At 43.6% G+C, this 20,286-nt stretch overlaps 1 protein-coding gene across 6 annotated transcripts in view; it reads left to right on the top strand.

The window, feature by feature from the left end:
* The window catches only part of LOC310875226 (RNA-binding protein with multiple splicing-like), a 40,284-nt gene that overhangs the window by 4,322 nt on the left and 15,676 nt on the right, over positions 1–20,286 (top strand). For all 6 annotated transcript variants that reach the window (XR_014570621.1, XR_014570622.1, XM_083788389.1 and 3 more), the window contains exons 2-4: positions 11,403–11,480; positions 13,032–13,070; positions 16,374–16,436. Coding sequence is in view for 4 of the 6 variants with exons in the window: in XM_083788389.1 (XP_083644515.1) it covers positions 11,403–11,480; positions 13,032–13,070; positions 16,374–16,436 (180 nt within the window). In the remaining 2 variants the exon portion in view is untranslated. The remainder of the gene's footprint in view (positions 1–11,402; positions 11,481–13,031; positions 13,071–16,373; positions 16,437–20,286) is intronic.

Here is a 20,286-nt window from a genome sequence, read left to right as displayed (position 1 = left end):
TAGCAGGGTCATGTGACCAGCGTGACCTTTTCGCTGACGGCGATCTTGGCGGGAGTTGCGCAGCTGGAGAATCTCGATGCAGCGCTGGGGACGCTGCATGGCCTCTTAGTATACGCCGGCGTACTGGGGGCATGCATGTGGTTGGCGTGTGTGCGTGTTGTCTATGAAAAGGGCACAGAGATAGGTTAACTCTCTGTGACATGAAACATTATCAGGGTGGGGATTGGGGGGGTAGTTTGGGGCCATCGTACTGGCTCCATGTGTATACTGTACCTAACGGATAGTAACAATGACCACACTCATTTACTGTAGACAAACGAGCACTATCCACAGACAGTGACATATACTGTACACACACACACACACACGCACACACACACACACACACACACACACACACACACACACACATTGCACACAGAGACACACACCTGTCACCGTAATCACCTCAAACACCCACCCAGCCTGGCGTACACGTGCAGACATATGGACACCCACAGATGCACTTGTTGTTATATCGATACGAGGCTGCAAGATTGAAGTTTATTTATAATAGCGCAAGCCGGGGGAATTGATATCTTATCAGCTGTGTGACGACGAGACGATGAAACGAGACTTGGGGTTAGTATAGGAACCTGCTAATGTAATAAATAATCTAATAAACAAACAAAATAGCATACTGTACAAGCATGTAGAATGTCAAGCCAAAGCAACAAACAAACAACCTGTGTTGTTGACTTTGATGTCGCGCCTTTTGACACTTTGCGATACATTTTATTGCTAGCCGAGGGGAGGAATTAGCTACTTTTCTCAGACATCAGGCCATCTTTGCTTACTTTGTTCCTTGCTGTATTTATGTGCTGTTCATGTGTCCCCTCCATTACTTACTCATGAGCTAAAATTAAATATCTACACAACAACATACAATATCTCTTCGCCTACTTTCTCTCTCTCTCTCATTCCATTCCATTCCTTGCCCATTTCATTCCCCACCTCCCACACTTCATCTTTATCTCCCTACCACTCCTCCTTCCCTTCCTTTTTTCTCGCACCCTTTCGCTTCTGTATCTCTCTATCTAGCTCTATCTCCATTTCCTCCCCCTATCCTTCTGTTATATCTCTCTCTCTCTCTCTCTCTCTCTCTCTCTCTCTCTCTCTCTCTCCCCCCCCCCCCCCACCGTCTCCTTTCTGTCCCAGTAGACAAACTACTTATCCCTTATCAACCCATAAGTTTAGTTAAAGGCATGACCCTGAGATCTCTGAACAGAAGGACCGTTTATGGTCATGAGAACAGCCCTAAAGACAGGAGGGTAAGCGCGAGAGGGCAGTAACATGGGAGAAGCCTCTCTCTCTCTCTCTCTCTCTCTCTCTCTCTCTCTCTCACTCCCCACTGTTCAGCTGATATCCACCATAGCCCTGTACCTCTCCAGCAGCAGCTATTACATCTCAGTCTCCAGCGCCCAAGGTCAAAACACAGAAGATTAGCAACTTCGTTCTGCAAGTTGGCTTGTGAAGGATGCGTTACACTCAATAGTAATTAATAATAGCTTTTGCCCCTGTGGCTAGACTATGTACTGAAGTAGAATATTATTATAGAATTGACTGACGTGATCTTTGAACATGAATGTGCCTTTTGCCAAATTTGAGATCCTGCTGTAAAAAATGGCAAAGTGACAACATACCATTTACGGTTAAACTGTTAAACAGAATGGAATGGAAGGTGATTTTTGCACACACAAAATCCGCATCACAAACATTTTGAGATGTCGCATAACGATGTGAGGGACGGAGGAGAACATTTCAGTTCTGGCACCGCCCTGACGTTAACCACTCTGAGAGTTTGAAACGTCCGCTGCTTGTTGTGTCACTTTTTTTCAATATTCTGTCATTTAAGTATTTATATTTCTGTATCCAAAGAGCCTCAATGTCCTTATGTCAGTGTGGAATCTACAATCCTATTGATTATTAGACGAGTCTCGTGTTGGTTTGCTCTGCTTCAGCCCGCCCAACCTGAAAACTAAACAAGAGACAATAATAAGGCGCCCGCTTGGGGTGGCCACTGTGGACTTGGTCAATTAGTCAGTGTTAATGAGTGCCATGGAATGCTTTGTAAAAAAAAGCTTTTTTAGAGACTCGGCACACGAATGGAAGGGAGTGGAGGAGACTTTGAAGGACTGTTGATGATCCCTAACCTGACAGTCACGGTGTCCTTCCGGTGTGCACGTGACAAAGCTGTGAATGGGTTCCTTCATCTAAACGGACGGGCTCACTGCAGGTCAAACAATGTGGTCTTCAGACAGACTGATGTGATACAAAGACCTCTTATGGGGTGTCAAGGTGAGAGAGGGGGGAAAAAAGGACATGGTCTGTAGAAAATGTTGCCAGGTTTCCTATTAACCCATTCTGACCTGAGATCAGATTCTAAAAATGTCAGTCGCTCTTCGATTTTTCAAAATAGCAGACCTACAAGCTCGTATCGCGCCACTCGGTGGCGCGATATGAGCTTGTAGGTCTGCTATTTTTAAATAGCTAAAGCACTTTGACTTTGACTTTGACCAAAATGGGTGCCCGTTCAGAATGGGTTAATAAATAAGGTAAAACCATTACCGGGGAGGGGAAGAAAAGAGTCTGAGGGGTATAGAGAAGGAAAGAACATGAGAAAGTGGGCACTTTCTTGCCTTTCCTAGGTGATTTGTTTTAAATACCTTTAAAGGTCAACCTGTTGGAACATTTACAGACCCTTACAGAGCGCTAATTGTTGGTCTAAATCACTTGTGGGAGTTTCACAAAACAAAGAAACGTTCTGCCTTCTAAAATGACACGGCATTCTACCTCGCAGTTTACTTGACCTCCCAAATGAAACTATATAACCTGGCACAAATCCCTAACCCGTGACCCAGAATGTGACATATTATGACCCGTTCAACCCGGGTAATTAATGTTCACTTTAGCTGAAGCCATCCGCTTATGGTCGTTTGACACCTATAGCAAGCCTGCAGCCTCGCTCGGTCTCCTCACATTGTCTAGCGTGTGTGTGCGAGTGTGTGTGTGTGTGTGTGTGTGTGTGTTTGTGTGTGTGGGGTGGGGGGGGGGGGGGGGGGGGGGGGGGGGAGTGACACCAAAGCAGAACAGTGACAACCGAGATAGTGAGGAGAGGGTGTCTGTCAGTTATCTTGTTTTTCTTGAGTTCTTTTGAGTGACGCAAGACACTCAACTTGCACTGAGCTCAGTCAGGTGTATGCGTGTGTGTAACACTTTGATTTGAACAGTCACGGATCATGGTTGCGTGAATTTTGGAGGCAATTGGTACGTGTGTGTGTGTGTGCACTGTGCATGTGTGCATTGAAGTTTTCTCTTGTTTTGAACAGATTTTGAAATGGGCAGTAATAACCGTTTTGCCTTGGCCATGCGCATGCTACGTGCTCATGTGTAGCTCATGTACACACACACACACGCGCAACACAACACAACACAACACAACACAACACAACACAACACAAAGGGTCAATTAAAAACAGTGTGAATATTTGACTGAGTTTTTTCCGCTGTAGACCAGTCATGCAGTTAACCAATTATCAGTCTAGTAAATCAGCATGTAATGGTGGTTCTAGAAATGGGTCACTACTAATGTCTATTGGACCTCAAAAAACTACTGGCTGGATTGCCAACCATTTGCTGAGCACTTTCATGCTCCCTGGAGGCTGAACCCTGACATTTGAGTGGCCCCGTGACCCCATATCGCCACTGTCAGGCCAAAATGGCAACTTTGTCTTTTTTTGTTTTGTTTTCAGGCTGGCCTTTAGGGGCCACTGGGGCCTATCTTACACCGGTGCAGTACTGTAGTGCAGTGGTTTTCTATATCGAGGCCCATTTCGGACACAGGGCAGGTCACCGGAACCGGGCTGGCCCCAGTACAGCACTAGCCTGGTTAATAAACCAGACTAATATTGCACGGACCGCGGGATATTAGTCTGGGGAGGCTCAGCTTGGATTTCATTTCCAGGGGGGCGGGTTGAAACATTTTCTCTTTGACGCAATGGTCAGAGCTACTGTCAGTCAAAGGTCTCAAGCATTGAAAGTCACTGTACCAAAGCCCGCCCATATTGCATACCGTGTCCCCGATTGGCCGCCCCATTTCTCTGGTGTAGGAAATGGGCGTACAATTGAGCCTCTCCAGACCGTAATCCGCCGGCAGGCAATTTATTTTTGCCAACGGCTGATTCGGTCTGGTTTATTAACCAGGCTAGTACAGCACCACTCAGTTTCAGAGGTCTGATTTTAATTCTAGCAACAGTGCACCTTTTATAGGTCAACGGTGCTCTTATTTTACATTCCACAGACCAGAAGACAGAGCGCTCTGGCTACGTTCAGGTGTTTAGATATCTCGTGTTGTGTAGATGGCTGTGTCGTCTCTGAAACCAGGACTTGCCCGGTCGGTCGGGCAACCTGAAAGCAAACTCCACCTGCCCGAAAGTTTTATTTACCTGCAGGGGCAGGTGGGCAACCTCTAAGTGTCAATGCCTGCCATTATATGTAGACTGACCTGTATAGTCAGGTTCGCTATGTGAGCACAATCAAAGATCCATCTGAATTCAGCACATCATCACATTCAACACTGCTGAAAGACTCAGCAATGAGATTTAAAAAAGAATTAATGATCTGAGCCAGATTATCCGTACAGCCTATTGCAGAGTGGGGATATTGCAAGCGAGCCCCCAAATAATTGCCAAAACACTAAGATCATTAAACACGAGTTTCTCTTGTGTTACAGATAAATTTGGAATCCAAGCAAGAACACCATACAATTATTTTCTTTTTTCAGTGGGGCCCTGATCCAGAAAAGGTGAGAGCCACTGGTCTCAGTGGTCTGTTGCAATGCGGGACCAGCCAATTTGCCACGCTGAGAGGCACCAAAAATGTAAATTCTTTGCATGCTCAGTAGAAGCGACAGATGAATGATGACTAATAAGTGTAATAAGTGTGTGTCTTTGCATGGAGATGAGAGTGGTGACTAGCTTTATTTATTCTTCTCATCAAGATTGAAGCAGTCTGCTCAGTGGAGTGGGTGGCGTCTACTCTGGACCCACCCATTCTGACCTGAGATCAGATTCATACGAGGTTTCCGCCGGACACACACTGGTCTGATGAACCCATTCTGACCTGAGATCAGATTCTAAAAATGTCAGTCGCTCTTCGATTTTTCAAAATAGCAGACCTACAAGCTCGTATCGCGCCACTCGGTGGCGCGATATGAGCTTGTAGATCTGCTATTTTTCAATAGCTAAAGCATAACATGATGCCGACACCAAAATGGGTGCCCGGTCAGAATGGGTTAATGTACATACATACTGCAAGAATGTTGACTGGCCTTTTTTATCTGTCTCTGTTCAACGTTCAGCATTAACCGTTTCTATCCAACACAGACGCACAGCATCCCTGTCTGCAGGTCTCCGTCCTATCAAATAGTCACGCTCGGCGCTCCAGGGCGGAGCTTAATCACAGGACGAAACATTAATGATATCATAACCGAGCACACCGCTCCACAGGCTGGGGAGCGCCTGTTGGGGCAACATTTGATGTCATTTCCGCTTGGGTCCCCCTCCATTTCAAAATCTAAAAAAGGTGAATAACTCTGGATCTAACTCAATCCGTCCAATTCTATTTTTGACGATTTTGACGGCCCATCGCGGTCCCGTCGCTTGTCGCGTTAGAAGTAATCATACTTCCCGTTGAGATCCTGAATCAGCAGATCCCTACCAACAGTCATTAAGACAAATCCCTTGACTCCTTCAAACCGCCCTCAAAGGGCACCTACGGACGGCTGCAATTAGAAACTGGCCCCCGTAAAATCTGAATCCCCCACCCACCCCCTTTTCCCCTCACTGTATATGTTTCTTTTCCCCGGCTTTTACCATGATGATTTCCTGTTTTGACTATATGTGACCGAGTATAGTGGTTCGAGAAACAAGGGGGCCATGGACATTTTTCAGTTTTTTACATATTATGAAACTACATAATGTAAGCTTTCATATGATGTATTGTTGAGTGTGATTATAAACAAGTTGACAATGTCAAGATATCACAGTCACAGATGATGTCACATGAATGAGGAGGAAGGCATGATTCTGAACTGCATTATCAGCAACAACGTGGCTACCAGTGGCTACGTAACGGGTGTCGTTATGAAATCCGAGTGCTGCCTCCTTCTGGCCAGACTGAGTATAGCAAGTGACAAAACGGATTCACGGAACGCAGCGATTCAGGATCTCAGAATAAAGATCTGACACCTTTGTGTTATTTGTTTTGAACACAGACTACCCTTCCTCCTCCACTCCTCCTGTGTGCTGTGATTGAGTATCGATAAGGTGATATGGCCTCATCCGGGGGCACAAGGAATCAAAAGCTGGCTGATTAGAGGTGCATTGTTCCCCCGTGACCTGCTGCAGAGGTGGCCTTAATAGGATCTGATGTATTTTGGCCCGGGGCTGGGCACAGCTCGAGCGTTGCCAGGGAACTGCGCCGGGCCGGGGCTTCTTGGTGAAGTTCTCAGCTGGGGCTGCTGTTTTGGATAAGAAGCGTGTGCCTGTGCTTGTGCGTGAGAATGCCATAAATGGTCAATGATTCAAAGACCTCATGGGATCACTAGACCACTCAGCTCTGTGGAAATGCAGGTATGTGGAAAGCCTAGAAGTGACTCAAACCAAACCAATAAAAAAAACCGGCAGCACTAAAAACCCTATAAAGTGTGGCAGAAGTTTGATCTTTGTTTTTTTATGAAACTACAAAATCTGCCTGTGCTCCTGACTTGACCTTCAGTATATAATTTACTGTTCTGAGAATGCCTGACATCTCACTTTGGGGGGGGAGGGTGTGTGTGTGCTCGTGCGTGCGTGCGTGCGCTAGTGCTCTAAGAGCAACGAATAGGGAGAGAGAGAAAGAGAGAGATACCGTAAATCGATAGCAGATGTGTATGTACGTGGAGGGGAACTGTCGACACACTTGACTGTGAATCATCCGGTATCTACGGCGCAGGCGGCGGCCCCATGCACACCGGACACTCTCCAGCCGATCATATATCACAACAACTGACATCAGGGACGGCTCAGGAATGAGAAGAGTGCACCTCCATCCAACACTACTAAGGATCGCCCCATCATTGCCAGTGCTCCGGCTGTCTGTTGCAGCTGTTGTTGCTTTTGTCATAGTCTCAGTCGTAGTTATCATTTAGTTTTAGTCACATTTCAGTCACCCGAAATGTCTTGGCGTTTTAGTCTAGTTTTCGTCGACTAAATGTCACAAGATTTTAGTCGACTAAATCTACAGCAGATTTAGTCGACTAAAATTTTGAAGTTTGGCGCCGTTTTTACACTACTACTACTACACAAGCGGTGGATTGCTTGTAGATCAGCTATTTTCAGCATGCAACCAAGTGTAAAATGACTTGTAGTGGATCTCTTGTCCACTAGTCCCTTCCTAACATTTTAGTCTAGTTTGTATTTGTTGACTAAATTAACAAGTATATTTAGTCTTAGTTTTAGTGGTCATAGCTCAGTTTTGATTTAGTTTCCATTTAGTTTTCGTCAGTGAAAAAAGGTAGTCGACGAAAATAAAAATTTGTCTTAGTTTTAGTCGATGAAATCAACACTAGTTTGTTGCTGTGACTTTGTTTAAACTTGTGCAGTGTACCCATGCTCTCCAGAAGTCTTATTAACTCTTAGGATTTGAAGTAGTGATTAATGAAAAAACTGTGAAATCGAATACAGCTTGGCAAGCCTGAGACGAATGACTTAACATATTATTAGTATTTGTGCCAGGGTCTTCTGCAAGGTTCTTTTTGGAGAAAGATATCACCTGAATATTCACCGATAATAGTGATGGAAAAGCAATCGCTATGACGACTTTGAAACCATGGCGAGAGAGCGTAAGCAATCCACACAGCCCATGTCCTTAATGGAAATTCCTCAGAATTTCCATCCTATTTGGTGCCAAACCCCATGACTTGGCATTATACCCCCCCCCCCCCCAGGCCCCCCCAAACTCCATCACCCCTCCACACACACATACGCGCGCGCACACACACACACACACACACACATACACACACACACAAACAACACACAATACACCTGAGCAGATTTGTTTTTGAGTGGTGCAACCACTCCAAGGAACAGCAATGTCCGTGTACACCTATGTGTTGGTTCACCTATGTATGTGTTCATGAGCACCAGTATGACTGACTACCAGTAGGGGCGCTGTTGTGCCAGAAACAGAGAGATAGAGAGAGATAGTATTAGTGCTGCACTGTTGCCTGCTAATGAGAAGAGAGAGAGAGAGAGGAGAGTGTCAGTGAGTGTCCCACCTATAGTCTTGGCAAAAGATAAAAAAACAATGAAATAGTTTACTTAACCCCGGGCTGCCATTGACAGAGCCCAGTGACAGCTATCTCTCCCCGCAGGGCTCAGTGTCACTGATAAGATAACGACTAAAGGTGAGAAAGTCACCGCAGGGATTTAGCGGCTGGGTGGCTGGTTTGGTGAACCCCTTCTGTTGCTAGGATATCGTTGTTTGTGTGTCTCTCTGTCTCCATTTCGGCACCGCTGGTGTGGATCAGGTTACTCTGTGGATGAGCAGAGTGTTGTTCAACACTCTGATTGTGCCTCGCATTGTGAATTCTCCTCCGTCTTGATACAACGCAGTGGAAATATATAGCGGGTTTGCGATCCATCTCATCAACTTATGTTGAGACTGAGCTGTGAATAGACATCTGAATGGGATGGTGGAAATTAATAATTTTATTTCTTCATGCTGTCAGTGGTTCTCAACCTTTTTTTTGGCTCCATTATGACGTTAACATACATCAAACAAATACAGTAGCGTATACGTACACCTAACCTATCCCATCCTATTCACACAGAAGGGAGATTTGAACGGCAAATTTGTGCTGGGACTTTCACTGGAGCAATAGGTCCGTCTGACTTCCGAGACGTCCACCACCGCCGCAGCTTCTACGTGCAGCTGCTGCTGGTCAAAGTATTCTCACTCTCACTTTTATAGCTCCATTTTAAGCCACTGCCTTGCCACCGTTTAGTTTGTCGTGATCCGTGAACGCGTCGTCGGCTAGTGCTCGGCACAAAGCCAACAACGGTGGTGGTGAACGTGAAAATTAGGACGTAATCCGAGCACACACAACGAGGAATTCAAGTTCAACTTCAGTTTAGGGGTGATCTTTTTTTTTTTTTTTTTTACCTTTTCTTCTTGTCCTGATAGGCGGAAATAGCTCAAAATATTGACAATCAGTTCTACAAACTTACAACATGACATGATGCAATGCGTTGTGAGCTAGATTGACTATTGGCTATTTCTTTTCATGACACTGTTGTGCGCCAAAGTAGAAAAGTTCTTATTCAAGATGAATCAATTCAGTCAAATATATAAAATAAAAATCTGTTAACATTTTCTGTGTCAATTCATTGATATAGAAACTAAACAAAACATGCTTCACGAATATTTGATGAATCAAAAAATAAATCCATAGGATAATAAGAAAATAATCGATAGTTGCAGCCCTACATCACAGGCTTACTTACAGAGGTATATAAGGGTGGGTGATATAATGTTGTGCAAACCTTTGTGCAAACTTTGTGAAAATAAAATACATAAAACAATGATCAAATATACAGTTTGTGACAGTTTTCTGCAGTCTTGCGCAAACAAGAAAACACTTCTAGCTAGTAGATTATATCTGCTGCTAGTAACTAGCAGCAGATATAAAATATGCATCAATTGTATGCATGAATTCAACATCAAATGCTTAATTTACAGTATGCTTTTAAGTGACACTTCTGTCAGTCAAACATAGATTGCACTACACCTTTGGTGCCAAACCACCATGACTTGGCATTATTTATGCAATTTATGCATAAAATATGCATAAATTGTATGCATGAATTCAACATCAAATGCTTAATTTACAGTGTGCTTTTAAGGACACTTCTGTCAGTCAAAAATAGATTGCACTACACCTTTTTGACACAAATTAGTTTTGTCTAGACTAGAGTGGACACGTTTATTTTTGCTGTACACTGTGACTACACAGTATACCCGTAGGCTATGTATGTCCTTATGCTATTATGATTGTGAATTAGTGATTGTTCCATGGTGGGAGATGGATTGGTTCCTGCTTGGAGCATGATGTGACTGTTAAGTATGGATATGAATTGTGCAATATTATTGTGCAATTCAGGAACTGAGCCATTTTACATCTCACAATAATATTAGGCCTTTTAGATTTCACCAGAAGCATATTCAGTATGATTTGTGGTTTAACGTTTCTATCAGTTTTGTAAATGCATCTTAAATACTAGAAACGGTTTGTAAAATCTAGAGATTATTCTCGGAAGTTTTCTAAAATATGCGGGTGTAAATTCATCACATAAATATCACATTTTATCTATTAATTCTCGATGAGCAGCCTTAAAACCAACTGCCCTTAAAACTTGTATTATATACAGGTTTAATGTTTGTTTTTAGTTTAAAAACGCCATTGACAATAAAGAGAATGTAATGTTTGATTTTGTCACCGTTTACATCATCATTACAACACTGTAAGATGATAAGAGCGCCCCTCACTTCACACAGGTGTGATTTTTACAATACTTAGGCTATACTGAATTGTTCTGCTCCATTTACTCTTCTTAAGCCTTCTTGGGTTGAGATTCACTCGGTACACACACACTATTATTTGAAGATGACAATTTCCCATCCAGACAAACTTCTGTATTCATCTTAATGTAATTCCCTGAATCTGACCCAGCTTGAAGCAGGGCGTTGCTGAAAAAGAGCTTTCATGCGTTTAGCAAATCTTGCCTGGGTAAACAAATGTATCTCTATAAGCTAACACGTGAATTGTATAATTCGCCTCCAGAGTGAGCGTGCTGTTGAAGTTGAAAAGTTCAGGCACAAAACAAGAGGGCGAAACTGAAACTGTGGGGGTGGGTTTGCTGTAAAACTCGGTGCGCCGTAGGAACGTCATGCACTTAGAAAAGGCGTGTGTGTGTGTGTGTGTGTGTGTGTGTGTGTGTGTGTGTGTGTGTGTGACGGGCCCCGGGGTGTGTTTGTGTGCTTGCGGAGCTAAGAGACATCCCTATCGGCCTGCAGAATTCCAAAAGGAGCCTACATTCCACCCTGTGTGTGGCCAAAAACCCTTCAGCCAAGAGAACAATTTGATCAAGACAGTTCCAGACGTCCCTCTTTGTGCCCTCCGTCACAACCTCATATGTTAGTGTCAGGTGCGCTGGGAAGCTATTTATAACTAGTGAAGGTTAATGAAAAATACATGATCTCTCTCTCTCTCTCTGTCTTTCTCTCTCTCTCTCTCTCTCTCTCTCTCTCTCTCTCCCCAGGTCCGAACGCTATTCGTCAGCGGGCTACCGCTGGATATTAAGCCCCGGGAGCTGTATCTCCTGTTCAGACCATTTAAGGTATGTTTATATGTATTAAATGGATGGCTGTGTGTGTGTGCAGCTATTCTTAGCAGCTTTCCGTCCAGCGGTCAATGAGACCTATCCATTAATGGTGATGAAATAAATGGCCATGGAAAAAAAAAACCCCACTGTGGTTCAAGTGTCCGAGACGTGAAGTTCAATCAAGTCTGATCCACAGAAGGCTTAAAGGAGCCTAATGGAAAATGGCATGTAGCCTACGATACTAACTCTACACTATCTGTTTCATCTCATGCTCAGTGGATGGGTTCATTTAAGTGAGTCCGGTTGAGGTTGAGAGTATTGTGACATTTATTTGAAGTTTATTTGGATCCTGCCCCAGAGAAATGCGGTCTATAATGGCATGGGAACGGTGCCGTTGAAGTGAATAGTAATGGGTCAATTGCTATGCATCTAATCCCTCGCTTAGATAATGCCCGTGGTATGTACTCTGTGGAAATGGGCTATATGATTAGATAATGCCCATGGTATGTACTCCGTGGAAATGGGCTATATGATTATATCATGAGTGTTGAGAGCCATAAATCTCATACGATCAGGTATACGTATGCTCAACGGCCCGGAGCATATGGTTTTCATAAGGATTCTATGATCCATGACACAACCACTCGTAGTCAGTTATGAACCTGCCATACGTCGGGAGCCTTCGCTTGTCGACAACATTGAAATGTACCATTTGTACCATATGTATAATTATGTTGAGTGGCTCACTGTACGTTGCTCATTTATATCGCGATTCGTGACATTGCCCTGAGGTGCTGTGAAGTTTTGCTCTGAAGACTATTAGCAAAGACCCCCACATCGTTGTGTAACGTGTATTTAACCCCATCTGAAAGGGATTTAATTGTGCCTTTTACTGTGTTAAAACATTTTCAAAATGAAGTGTTCAAGAGTTTTCACAATATTTTTTTTGTAAATAGAAGATCTACAAGTTCACAACGCTTCACATGGCAATGTGTTGTGAGCTTGTAGATCGGTTCTTTTCAAATGGCAAAAGTGTAAAATGGAGTTAAAGTGGTTAAAACGGTTCCTCTACAGTTTGCTTGGAAACCCCAAGCAACGACCTGTGGGGCTCCACTGTGTGGACCCCACTTTAAACCCCATTTAGACCTGAGGACGATTCTACAAATGTCTTCTAAATCCTGACAGTTTTCTGAAAAATGTCTTTATCAGTGGTTCTCAAACTATTGCATGTCAAGGACCCCAAAAAATATATGTAATTGGCTGCCGAACCCATCTGAAAATATGTTGTTCTAGGGACCCCCCATCGGCAAAGATTTGAGTAAAAAAACGTTCGCTCTGAAAGAATATATATTCAAAGATTTGCACCACATTTTCACGATTTCTTTCAAAAATAGCAGATCTATGAGCTTGTAGATCTGCTGTTTTTCAATAGCTAAAGTATAACATCATGCTTAAAACACCTAAAGGGATTCCCGTCCAGAATGGGTTAAGAACCACACGTACATTTAGCTTTTATTTATCCTTTTTGTAACCATTCCTGATTTTTGCTTTGGTCTCTTGTTTCAGGGCTACGAAGGCTCCTTGATAAAACTCACTTCAAAACAGGTACAGTATGTTAACAATAACTGGTGCAGTGCTGTCATGTTTCCATAGGTAGTAGCAACAGAATGAGTCCATCACTCTTGTCAGTCACCATGCTATCATCTGCTTATGTTACGCAATGTCTTGCGAATCAACGCCTCGTATAAGCCCCCCCAACCCCTCTGAAGGGGTTTGCCCTTCTCTGCTTAGTACAGAAGAAAAACGTACAAGTTAGCGAACGTACCTTTGTTAGCGAATAACTTAAATAGAAAAATACATCAGCTTTTATTTTTCAAGGAACGTGGTTTACTTTCCACAGTGGGGGTATAGGAAGCGTTGCAGCAACTTGCCTTTGGCGATAGAATAGCCTGCCATGTAGTCAACTTCAAGACAATCTGCACCAGTGGGATGTTGTAGGGGAAGGGAAGGAAGAGATAGGGAAAGAATCTTGAGGTGTCAAAACGAGTGTTTTGACAAGAGTGGTACTGACAGTAATGTTTAGCCCCAGGGGCACGAGGATTGAAAATGAGCTCAGTTGGCATGTGTCCGTGCCCATGAGTTAAGCAATTCGGCATCATGTCAGGGTACTTGATAGCACATTACAATTTGATCAATAACAAGACAACTTCTTTAGATAAGGTACCATGTACAGTAATCAGGAGGTCACCAGTTCGCCCACCCATATCGCCCAGTAATACTTGTCCCTGAGCAAGACACTTAGCTCCTATCCCCCCCACCCCCACCCCAGCGCTTATCGTAATCATCTGAGCAGCCATCAAATGGGTGAAGCTGAAACTGAATTAATTAGCACTACAAATTTTAACAAATGTGCAGTTTGTATTACATCACTTCATACATACGGTATAGAGATTATCACCCGGGCCTTTGTCGTCGCCTCAGGTTGCATATAGCGAGGATAACAACGAATGTGGGGGTGATAATTTTATAAACCAAAACAACAACAAAATTGCCTCTGCTGTCAATGAGGAACCGTTGTCCACTGGGACTTCCTGATAGTGTGGGGAGGGAAGGGAACGCAGCAGGTGCTTACTGGCAAGCCTCGCCCTTGTTGGTATGCAGCCGTTCTGTGTAGCGTACTACAATATTGCCGTTTCCTGATCTGTGTTTTAGTTCCTTTGTGCCTGGATAAGCTCCAGTGTCTCCTCAGCAGTTAATTCTACCAAACCATCCACAGAAACCATGCCTGGTGTTTGACGTTTGGCACACTGACGACGCGAGGTCGCTGATGGTGACAGTGCAAATGGTGACGAATCAACCTATTCGACAACCCTAGAATTTAATTGAATTGAATAATATAGCTTTTGGCTTTAGCAGTCCTTTTATTGCTCCCCTTATCCAGGGCAAATGAAAGCTGGGTATGTGAATAAAAAGAAAGTTTGCATCCTCACGGAAGGTTTTCTTTTATAGATTTAACAAAGCAGATTCCTGTCAGAACAGTCAATTAAACTGACTTATTAAGCAGATACTAATTCATTATTATGATTATCATCGCCTGATCATTTCCATTCATCTGTATAAAACAGCTGGATGAAATGAACAGAAGTGTCAGATATTTCCATCATTATTTCCACGTCCATCGTTGACTCTCTTTTAACCACTTTCAACTTAGCGTCTCTAGTTTGGGCATTTAGGTTAGGCTGAAAAATTTACATTTGAAAATTTACAATTTGAAAGATTCTTGTTCCTGTTATTGTTATGGTTATATGGTTATGAATATGATTAGTAGTAGTAGTAGTAGTAGTAAGTGTAGTTTATAATTTGGCATGCTAAAGTCATTAAAGACCTAAACACCTTCAAAGGTCAATTTCATTCTCATCTTATAAAACATTCCTGCTTAACGTTAGTTCTTATTCAGTAGCTTTACATATCAGGATATGGCTACATGTGAGTGAATGTCCGCAACCGTAAGCCTTTCTCCCTGTATTTTCCTCTCTTTTTGCCCTCCCGTTCCCATAGAAAATCGCAGTTTTCCGCATCGCAGACTTAGTGTGATTCATACTGTGTGGACAGTTCTCACGCGGTTTCTGTACGACAGTATTTTAGCCACTCTCCCATGCTCTCGCGCTTCTACGGGCTTGACCCTGACTAATGGAAACGACAATGACTTAAATCAATCGATCTCTCTCTCTCTCTCTTCAATCCACTCGGAACACATGGCCGCAACTCCATATATAGCAAGAGCCAGATCTCGGGCCCTTTTTCTATTTATATTCTCCTTCTGCTGACGTCTTTCCTCTGTCTCCCCGTCTTTGTTTTCCCTCTCCCCCTCTCCTTGTTCAACTTGTTCAAAATTCCCATAACCCTCGAAAGCGTTCCAGATTGCACGCGGTGTGGCACAGCCTCGAGAGAACAACAGAAACAACTCTTAAACCCCCCCACCCCCATATCTTAATTTCCATTCCCCTGCCGTCTGTTTGTTTGGGGGGGGGGATCTGGGAAATCTGTGCCTCCTTTGTTCAAGACCACAGAAATAAGTTTTGAGGGCCGACAATTCGAAACACGTACTGTACATTAAAAGAAGAATCCCATATCAGGCAGTGGCAGCAGCTCCCGTGGCTGTGCACAGCAGCGACCGACGCAGTAACGATTTCTTTATTCAGAGAAGGCAAGCTTGTACAAGCACATGTACAGTATATCTTTGTATCTGTGTCATGCTTTTGCTCTCCTTTCAAATCGGCGACTGCAGAACGTACAAAAGAGATATACTGTATATAGTGTTCCTGCTCTGCCTGTTTTCAGAAGTCTAAGATGCCCCCCCCCCTCTCTCTCTCTCTCTCTCTTTCTCTCTCTGTTCATCCATCTTTCACATTTTCTCCCTCCTTTGAGCTGTTTTTTTTTCCTTCTTTCACTTTGCTTCCTTGAGCCCCCTTATTTGTTTTTGTCCTTCTGTTCTCTACCCCCCTCCCTCCTTTTCTCTGTCTCCTGCATATACAGCACTCTCTGGTTCTATTGCCCGTATTTGGACATAGGGGAGCTGAACAGAACACTGTCCCTGAAAGATGAACTCTCGGCAGGCCTCCTGCCTCCCTCCCTCCCGCCCTCCCTTGCTCTCTCTCTCTCTCTCTCTCTCTCCCTCCCCCTCCATGCTTCAATCTCTTTCTCTCACTGTCTCCGTCTTCTCTCTCTCTCTCTCGATTTAATAAACTGGAAGGGAGAGCGATGGGCAGATGGGAGAGAAATAGCAGAATGAATATAACCCCCTCCCCTCCCTCCATAAACAAACCATGTCCATGTCACTCATGCAGAATTGCAGACTCAGGTTTGTGCCTTAAACCATGTTTCCTTCTTGTGTTCTTGTCTCCCCAGCCGGTGGGGTTTGTGAGCTTTGACAGCCGGTCAGAAGCAGAGGCGGCTAAGAATGCCTTGAATGTAAGTGTCACGCACTGAACAACCTCTCTCCTATTGTATTTACTGAGGAATGGACTGAGACCTACATGTTGTTTTATGCATTCAATAAAAAAAAATGCTAAAACAACTGAATCAAATTCTACAGTAACGTGACGCCCATCCAAGGTCCACCCACGAGGCAGTTTTTAAGAAGGTGTGTGTGTGTGTGTGTGTGTGTGTGTGTGTGTGTGTGTGTGTGTGTGTGTGTGTGTGTGTGTGTGTGTGTGTGTGTGTGTGTGTGTGTGTGTGTGTGTGCGCGTACAGCAACACAGACAACACACACATTTTGTATAGGAGTATATCGATCAGTTCTTTTAGCTTCAGCTACTGTAGTTATAGTAAAATAAAGCCTTTAGTATCTGCAAGATTTTACAAGGTCACATTTAGCGAGGGCAAATTAGCAACTTCTTCCACATACAGTGTAAGTAGGAGGCATTGATTTGGGATTCGAATTTAATCTCGTATTTAAAAAAAGAGCTTCCTAGAAAGCCTTGATGAAACGGACTCATTCAAAATTGACCTCATCTTTGCTGGGTTTTAGTCAAACTTCAACACAGTAAGGAGGAGAAATAAGGACTATACCTCTCAATCGGTGCCTTTATTTCCCCACCTTTTTTTTTCATTTGATGTGTACATAAACATTATACTTTACCTTTTCTTGGCGTTTCTTAAACTTCTGAGTGTCCCTCTGCCACAGAAATAGATCTATGTAATCATCCCGATGAAGTGAAACCATGAATACTCGCGGAATCTGTCAACCTTCAAATACTGGGTTATCTTGTGCGCATCAAAGACAGATGAGGGAGTAAGGGAAATGTGTGTGTGTGTGTGTGTGTGTGTGTGTGTGTGTGTGTTCAGTCAGTTGCTCAGAGATTTAAACAGTGCTCTTGTTTTCAGCAAGGGCTATGTCCCATGGGTCATATGGAGATAAGCCAGATATTTTCTTTTTTGCAAACATCTATCTGCATATCGCACTACAGTACAGGAGAGAGAGAGGAACACAGTGTTTGTTTGGCGTGTATTTTGAGGGGATATTACTGCAATACTGCATTTACATTTCACTTTGATATTTCCTGCATAATATTTCCCGGTAAAAAAAAATTAGTAAACAGTCACTGAGTTCACTAAGAAAATAAAAAAGAGAGAGTCATTCACGCATGACTCAACACATTTCTGTCATTCTCCCGTTTACCACTTACTGTACACATGCAGTATCATCTACTGTACACATGCAGTATCTACAGTAGATACTGTATCATCACCCACACCCAATGATAAGCAGAAGAGTTAAAAATCACACCCATGTGAAGTGAGGGGTGCCCCTATCATCATACAAGTCATCATCTCATTCTGAGCCAATCGCAATTTGCATCCTCGCTATTCCCGTCTTCACTTTCGTCTTCAATGTCTGCGTTTACTCAAGCCCTGAAAGCCGGGCATACATAGTATCAATATGTTGTTTCAATGTCGGTGGATCGATGGAGAGAGAGAGAGGATTTTTGTCCAACCAACAAACGGCACACCACCGGGCCGACAGGACTTGATTCTGGCCAATCACAATTTCTGTCCTTTTTCTCAAGTCGTTTTTCCCCAAGTCCGTAGGAGGTTTTTCAAGGCTATTCCTCTCTCTTACCAGCCACTTATATATACAACAGGTGTCCCCCGTGGCACAATCAGTATGCAATGCTTTAACCTATGGTACATCTCCCAGGTGTCTCTCTCGTGGCATAATCATTATGCGATGCTTAACCTATGGTACATCTCCCACTCAATCACGCCGGCACCGTCACAATTTGCGTCTTCACTTTTTTCTGTCCTCGCCTTTTGTCTTCAATGTTTTGTGTTTTACACAAACACAGAAAGGTTGTGCATACTAGGGGGGGTGGGGGGCTAGCGAGCTCCAAAAATGGAGGTGGGATAATAATCATAACGATTCCTCTGCAACCTGATTTAAAGCTGAGAATGAGCCCAGGCCCTCATTAGATCCGTGTAGTGTACCTTATTATATACCTCACCCAGGCTTCAGAGTTTCAGCTAGCTGAGGCAGCCGGCTCCTGTGAGCCAAAGCAATCCTAGTTAATTCCCTCCTCTTCATGAGAACCATCATCCTTTTTGCTCCTTTTGGCTCTGCTCTCCTGTGGGCCTGGAGGGAGAGCCGCCGACCCGCATAATGCGTTCTCACTCATGCTTATTTTATAGCTCTGTTGTGAGCTTGTAGATTGGCTATTTTCGCAGGGCATAAATCAGGCATATCTCACTGCAGAAACTTCTCTTTGCTTCTCTCTTTTTGATCTGACTAGAAAACGTTTTTTTTTTCTTTTTTCTTTCCGTGAGGTTTTCCTTTGCCAACAGATCCCAAACAGGAGGTTGATTTGAGGGTTATTATAGCCACTGGCAAAATTCTACTGGGCTTTGTGGATAGCTGACCTGGCAAGCAAATGCCTGGTTCGTTTCTCGTTCCATATTTTTAGACTCAGACCAGAGGTAAAAAAAAGGTAATAAAAAAATGTTTTTGCTCAGCCCGGACCGTCTGCCGAGATTTTGATAGAGATCACAGGAGTGAATTGCAACCGACGGCCCCGACTCCCTGCTGAGCGTGTCATTTCCTACAAGATGGATGCCTTTTAAAACAATGGTATCCCAGGAATTTTTCGAGGTTTTTGGCTTCGTCTAAGTGGTTGTGCTTTGTGCATGTCATAGCAATCGGAGGATTTAAGGTTGTGTTATTAGGTTACGGCCACAGAGTTCAATGCGGCGAGAGATCGACGGACACACAGAGAGAGTGAGTGAGAGCGAGAGTGAGAGATTGATGAGGATCTTCTGGATCATATAACGGTCGTCGGTGGCACGCCTGACATGTGTGACAGCCAGGTTTGTGTCACCCCCTCTCTTATTGCTGGTGTCACCACCACTCTTCATCCACATTCTGCAGTTCCTGAGCCACACGGAGGAGCCATCCAGGACAGGCTTGAAGAAACACTGCATCTGCTTTTATCCCATTCTGACCTGAGATCAGATTCATACGAGGCTTCCGCCGGACACACACTGGTCTGATGAACCCATTCTGACCTGAGATCAGATTCTAAAAATGTCAGTCGCTCTTCGATTTTTCAAAAATAGCAGACCTACAAGCTCGTATCGCGCCACTCGGTGGCGCGATATGAGCTTGTAGATCTGCTATTTTTCAATAGCTAAAGCATAACATGATGCTGACACCAAAATGGGTGCCCGGTCAGAATGGGTTATTATTGTTCCTCGGTCCTCCACAAGAATGTTCCCCAGCAAAGTTATCATCGCTTGGATGTCCGACACTATATTCATCATTATTCTTTCACAGCACTGCAGTTAATTTTTTTGGTCAATCTCATGAGTCACGACTAGTGGTCGACCGACGGACCCATTTTGACCTGAGATCAGATTCTAAAAAATGTCTTCTACATCCAGACAGTTTTCTGAAGAAGCTATGTTTCTATGTCAGTGGTTCTTAGATTTTTCAAAAATAGCAGACCTACAAGCTCGTAGCGCACTCGGTGGCGCGCTATGAGCTTGTAGATCTGCTATTTTTCAATCGCTAAAGCATGACATGATGCTGACACCAAAAGGGGTTTCCGCCCCAAAATGGGTTAAGGGTTTTTCATTGGCTCATGCCGATATTTAGTGACTGATTGTCAGAATGTCAACCACTTTTGACAGTAACCTCTGTATGCTCTTGACACAATTGAGGAGCTGTATTACGATAGTCTTTTATTGAAAGATGAATTGTGAAAAAAAGTAGGCTATAGAACTTTTTTTTTTTTTAAGTAACCAAAAAAGTAACCACCTTTTTTGTTTT

Source organism: Protomyctophum parallelum (assembly GCF_964188405.1).
Source record: "Protomyctophum parallelum genome assembly, chromosome: 18".
Lineage (NCBI taxonomy): Eukaryota > Metazoa > Chordata > Actinopteri > Myctophiformes > Myctophidae > Protomyctophum > Protomyctophum parallelum.
This window is presented reverse-complemented; position numbering and strand designations above follow the sequence as displayed.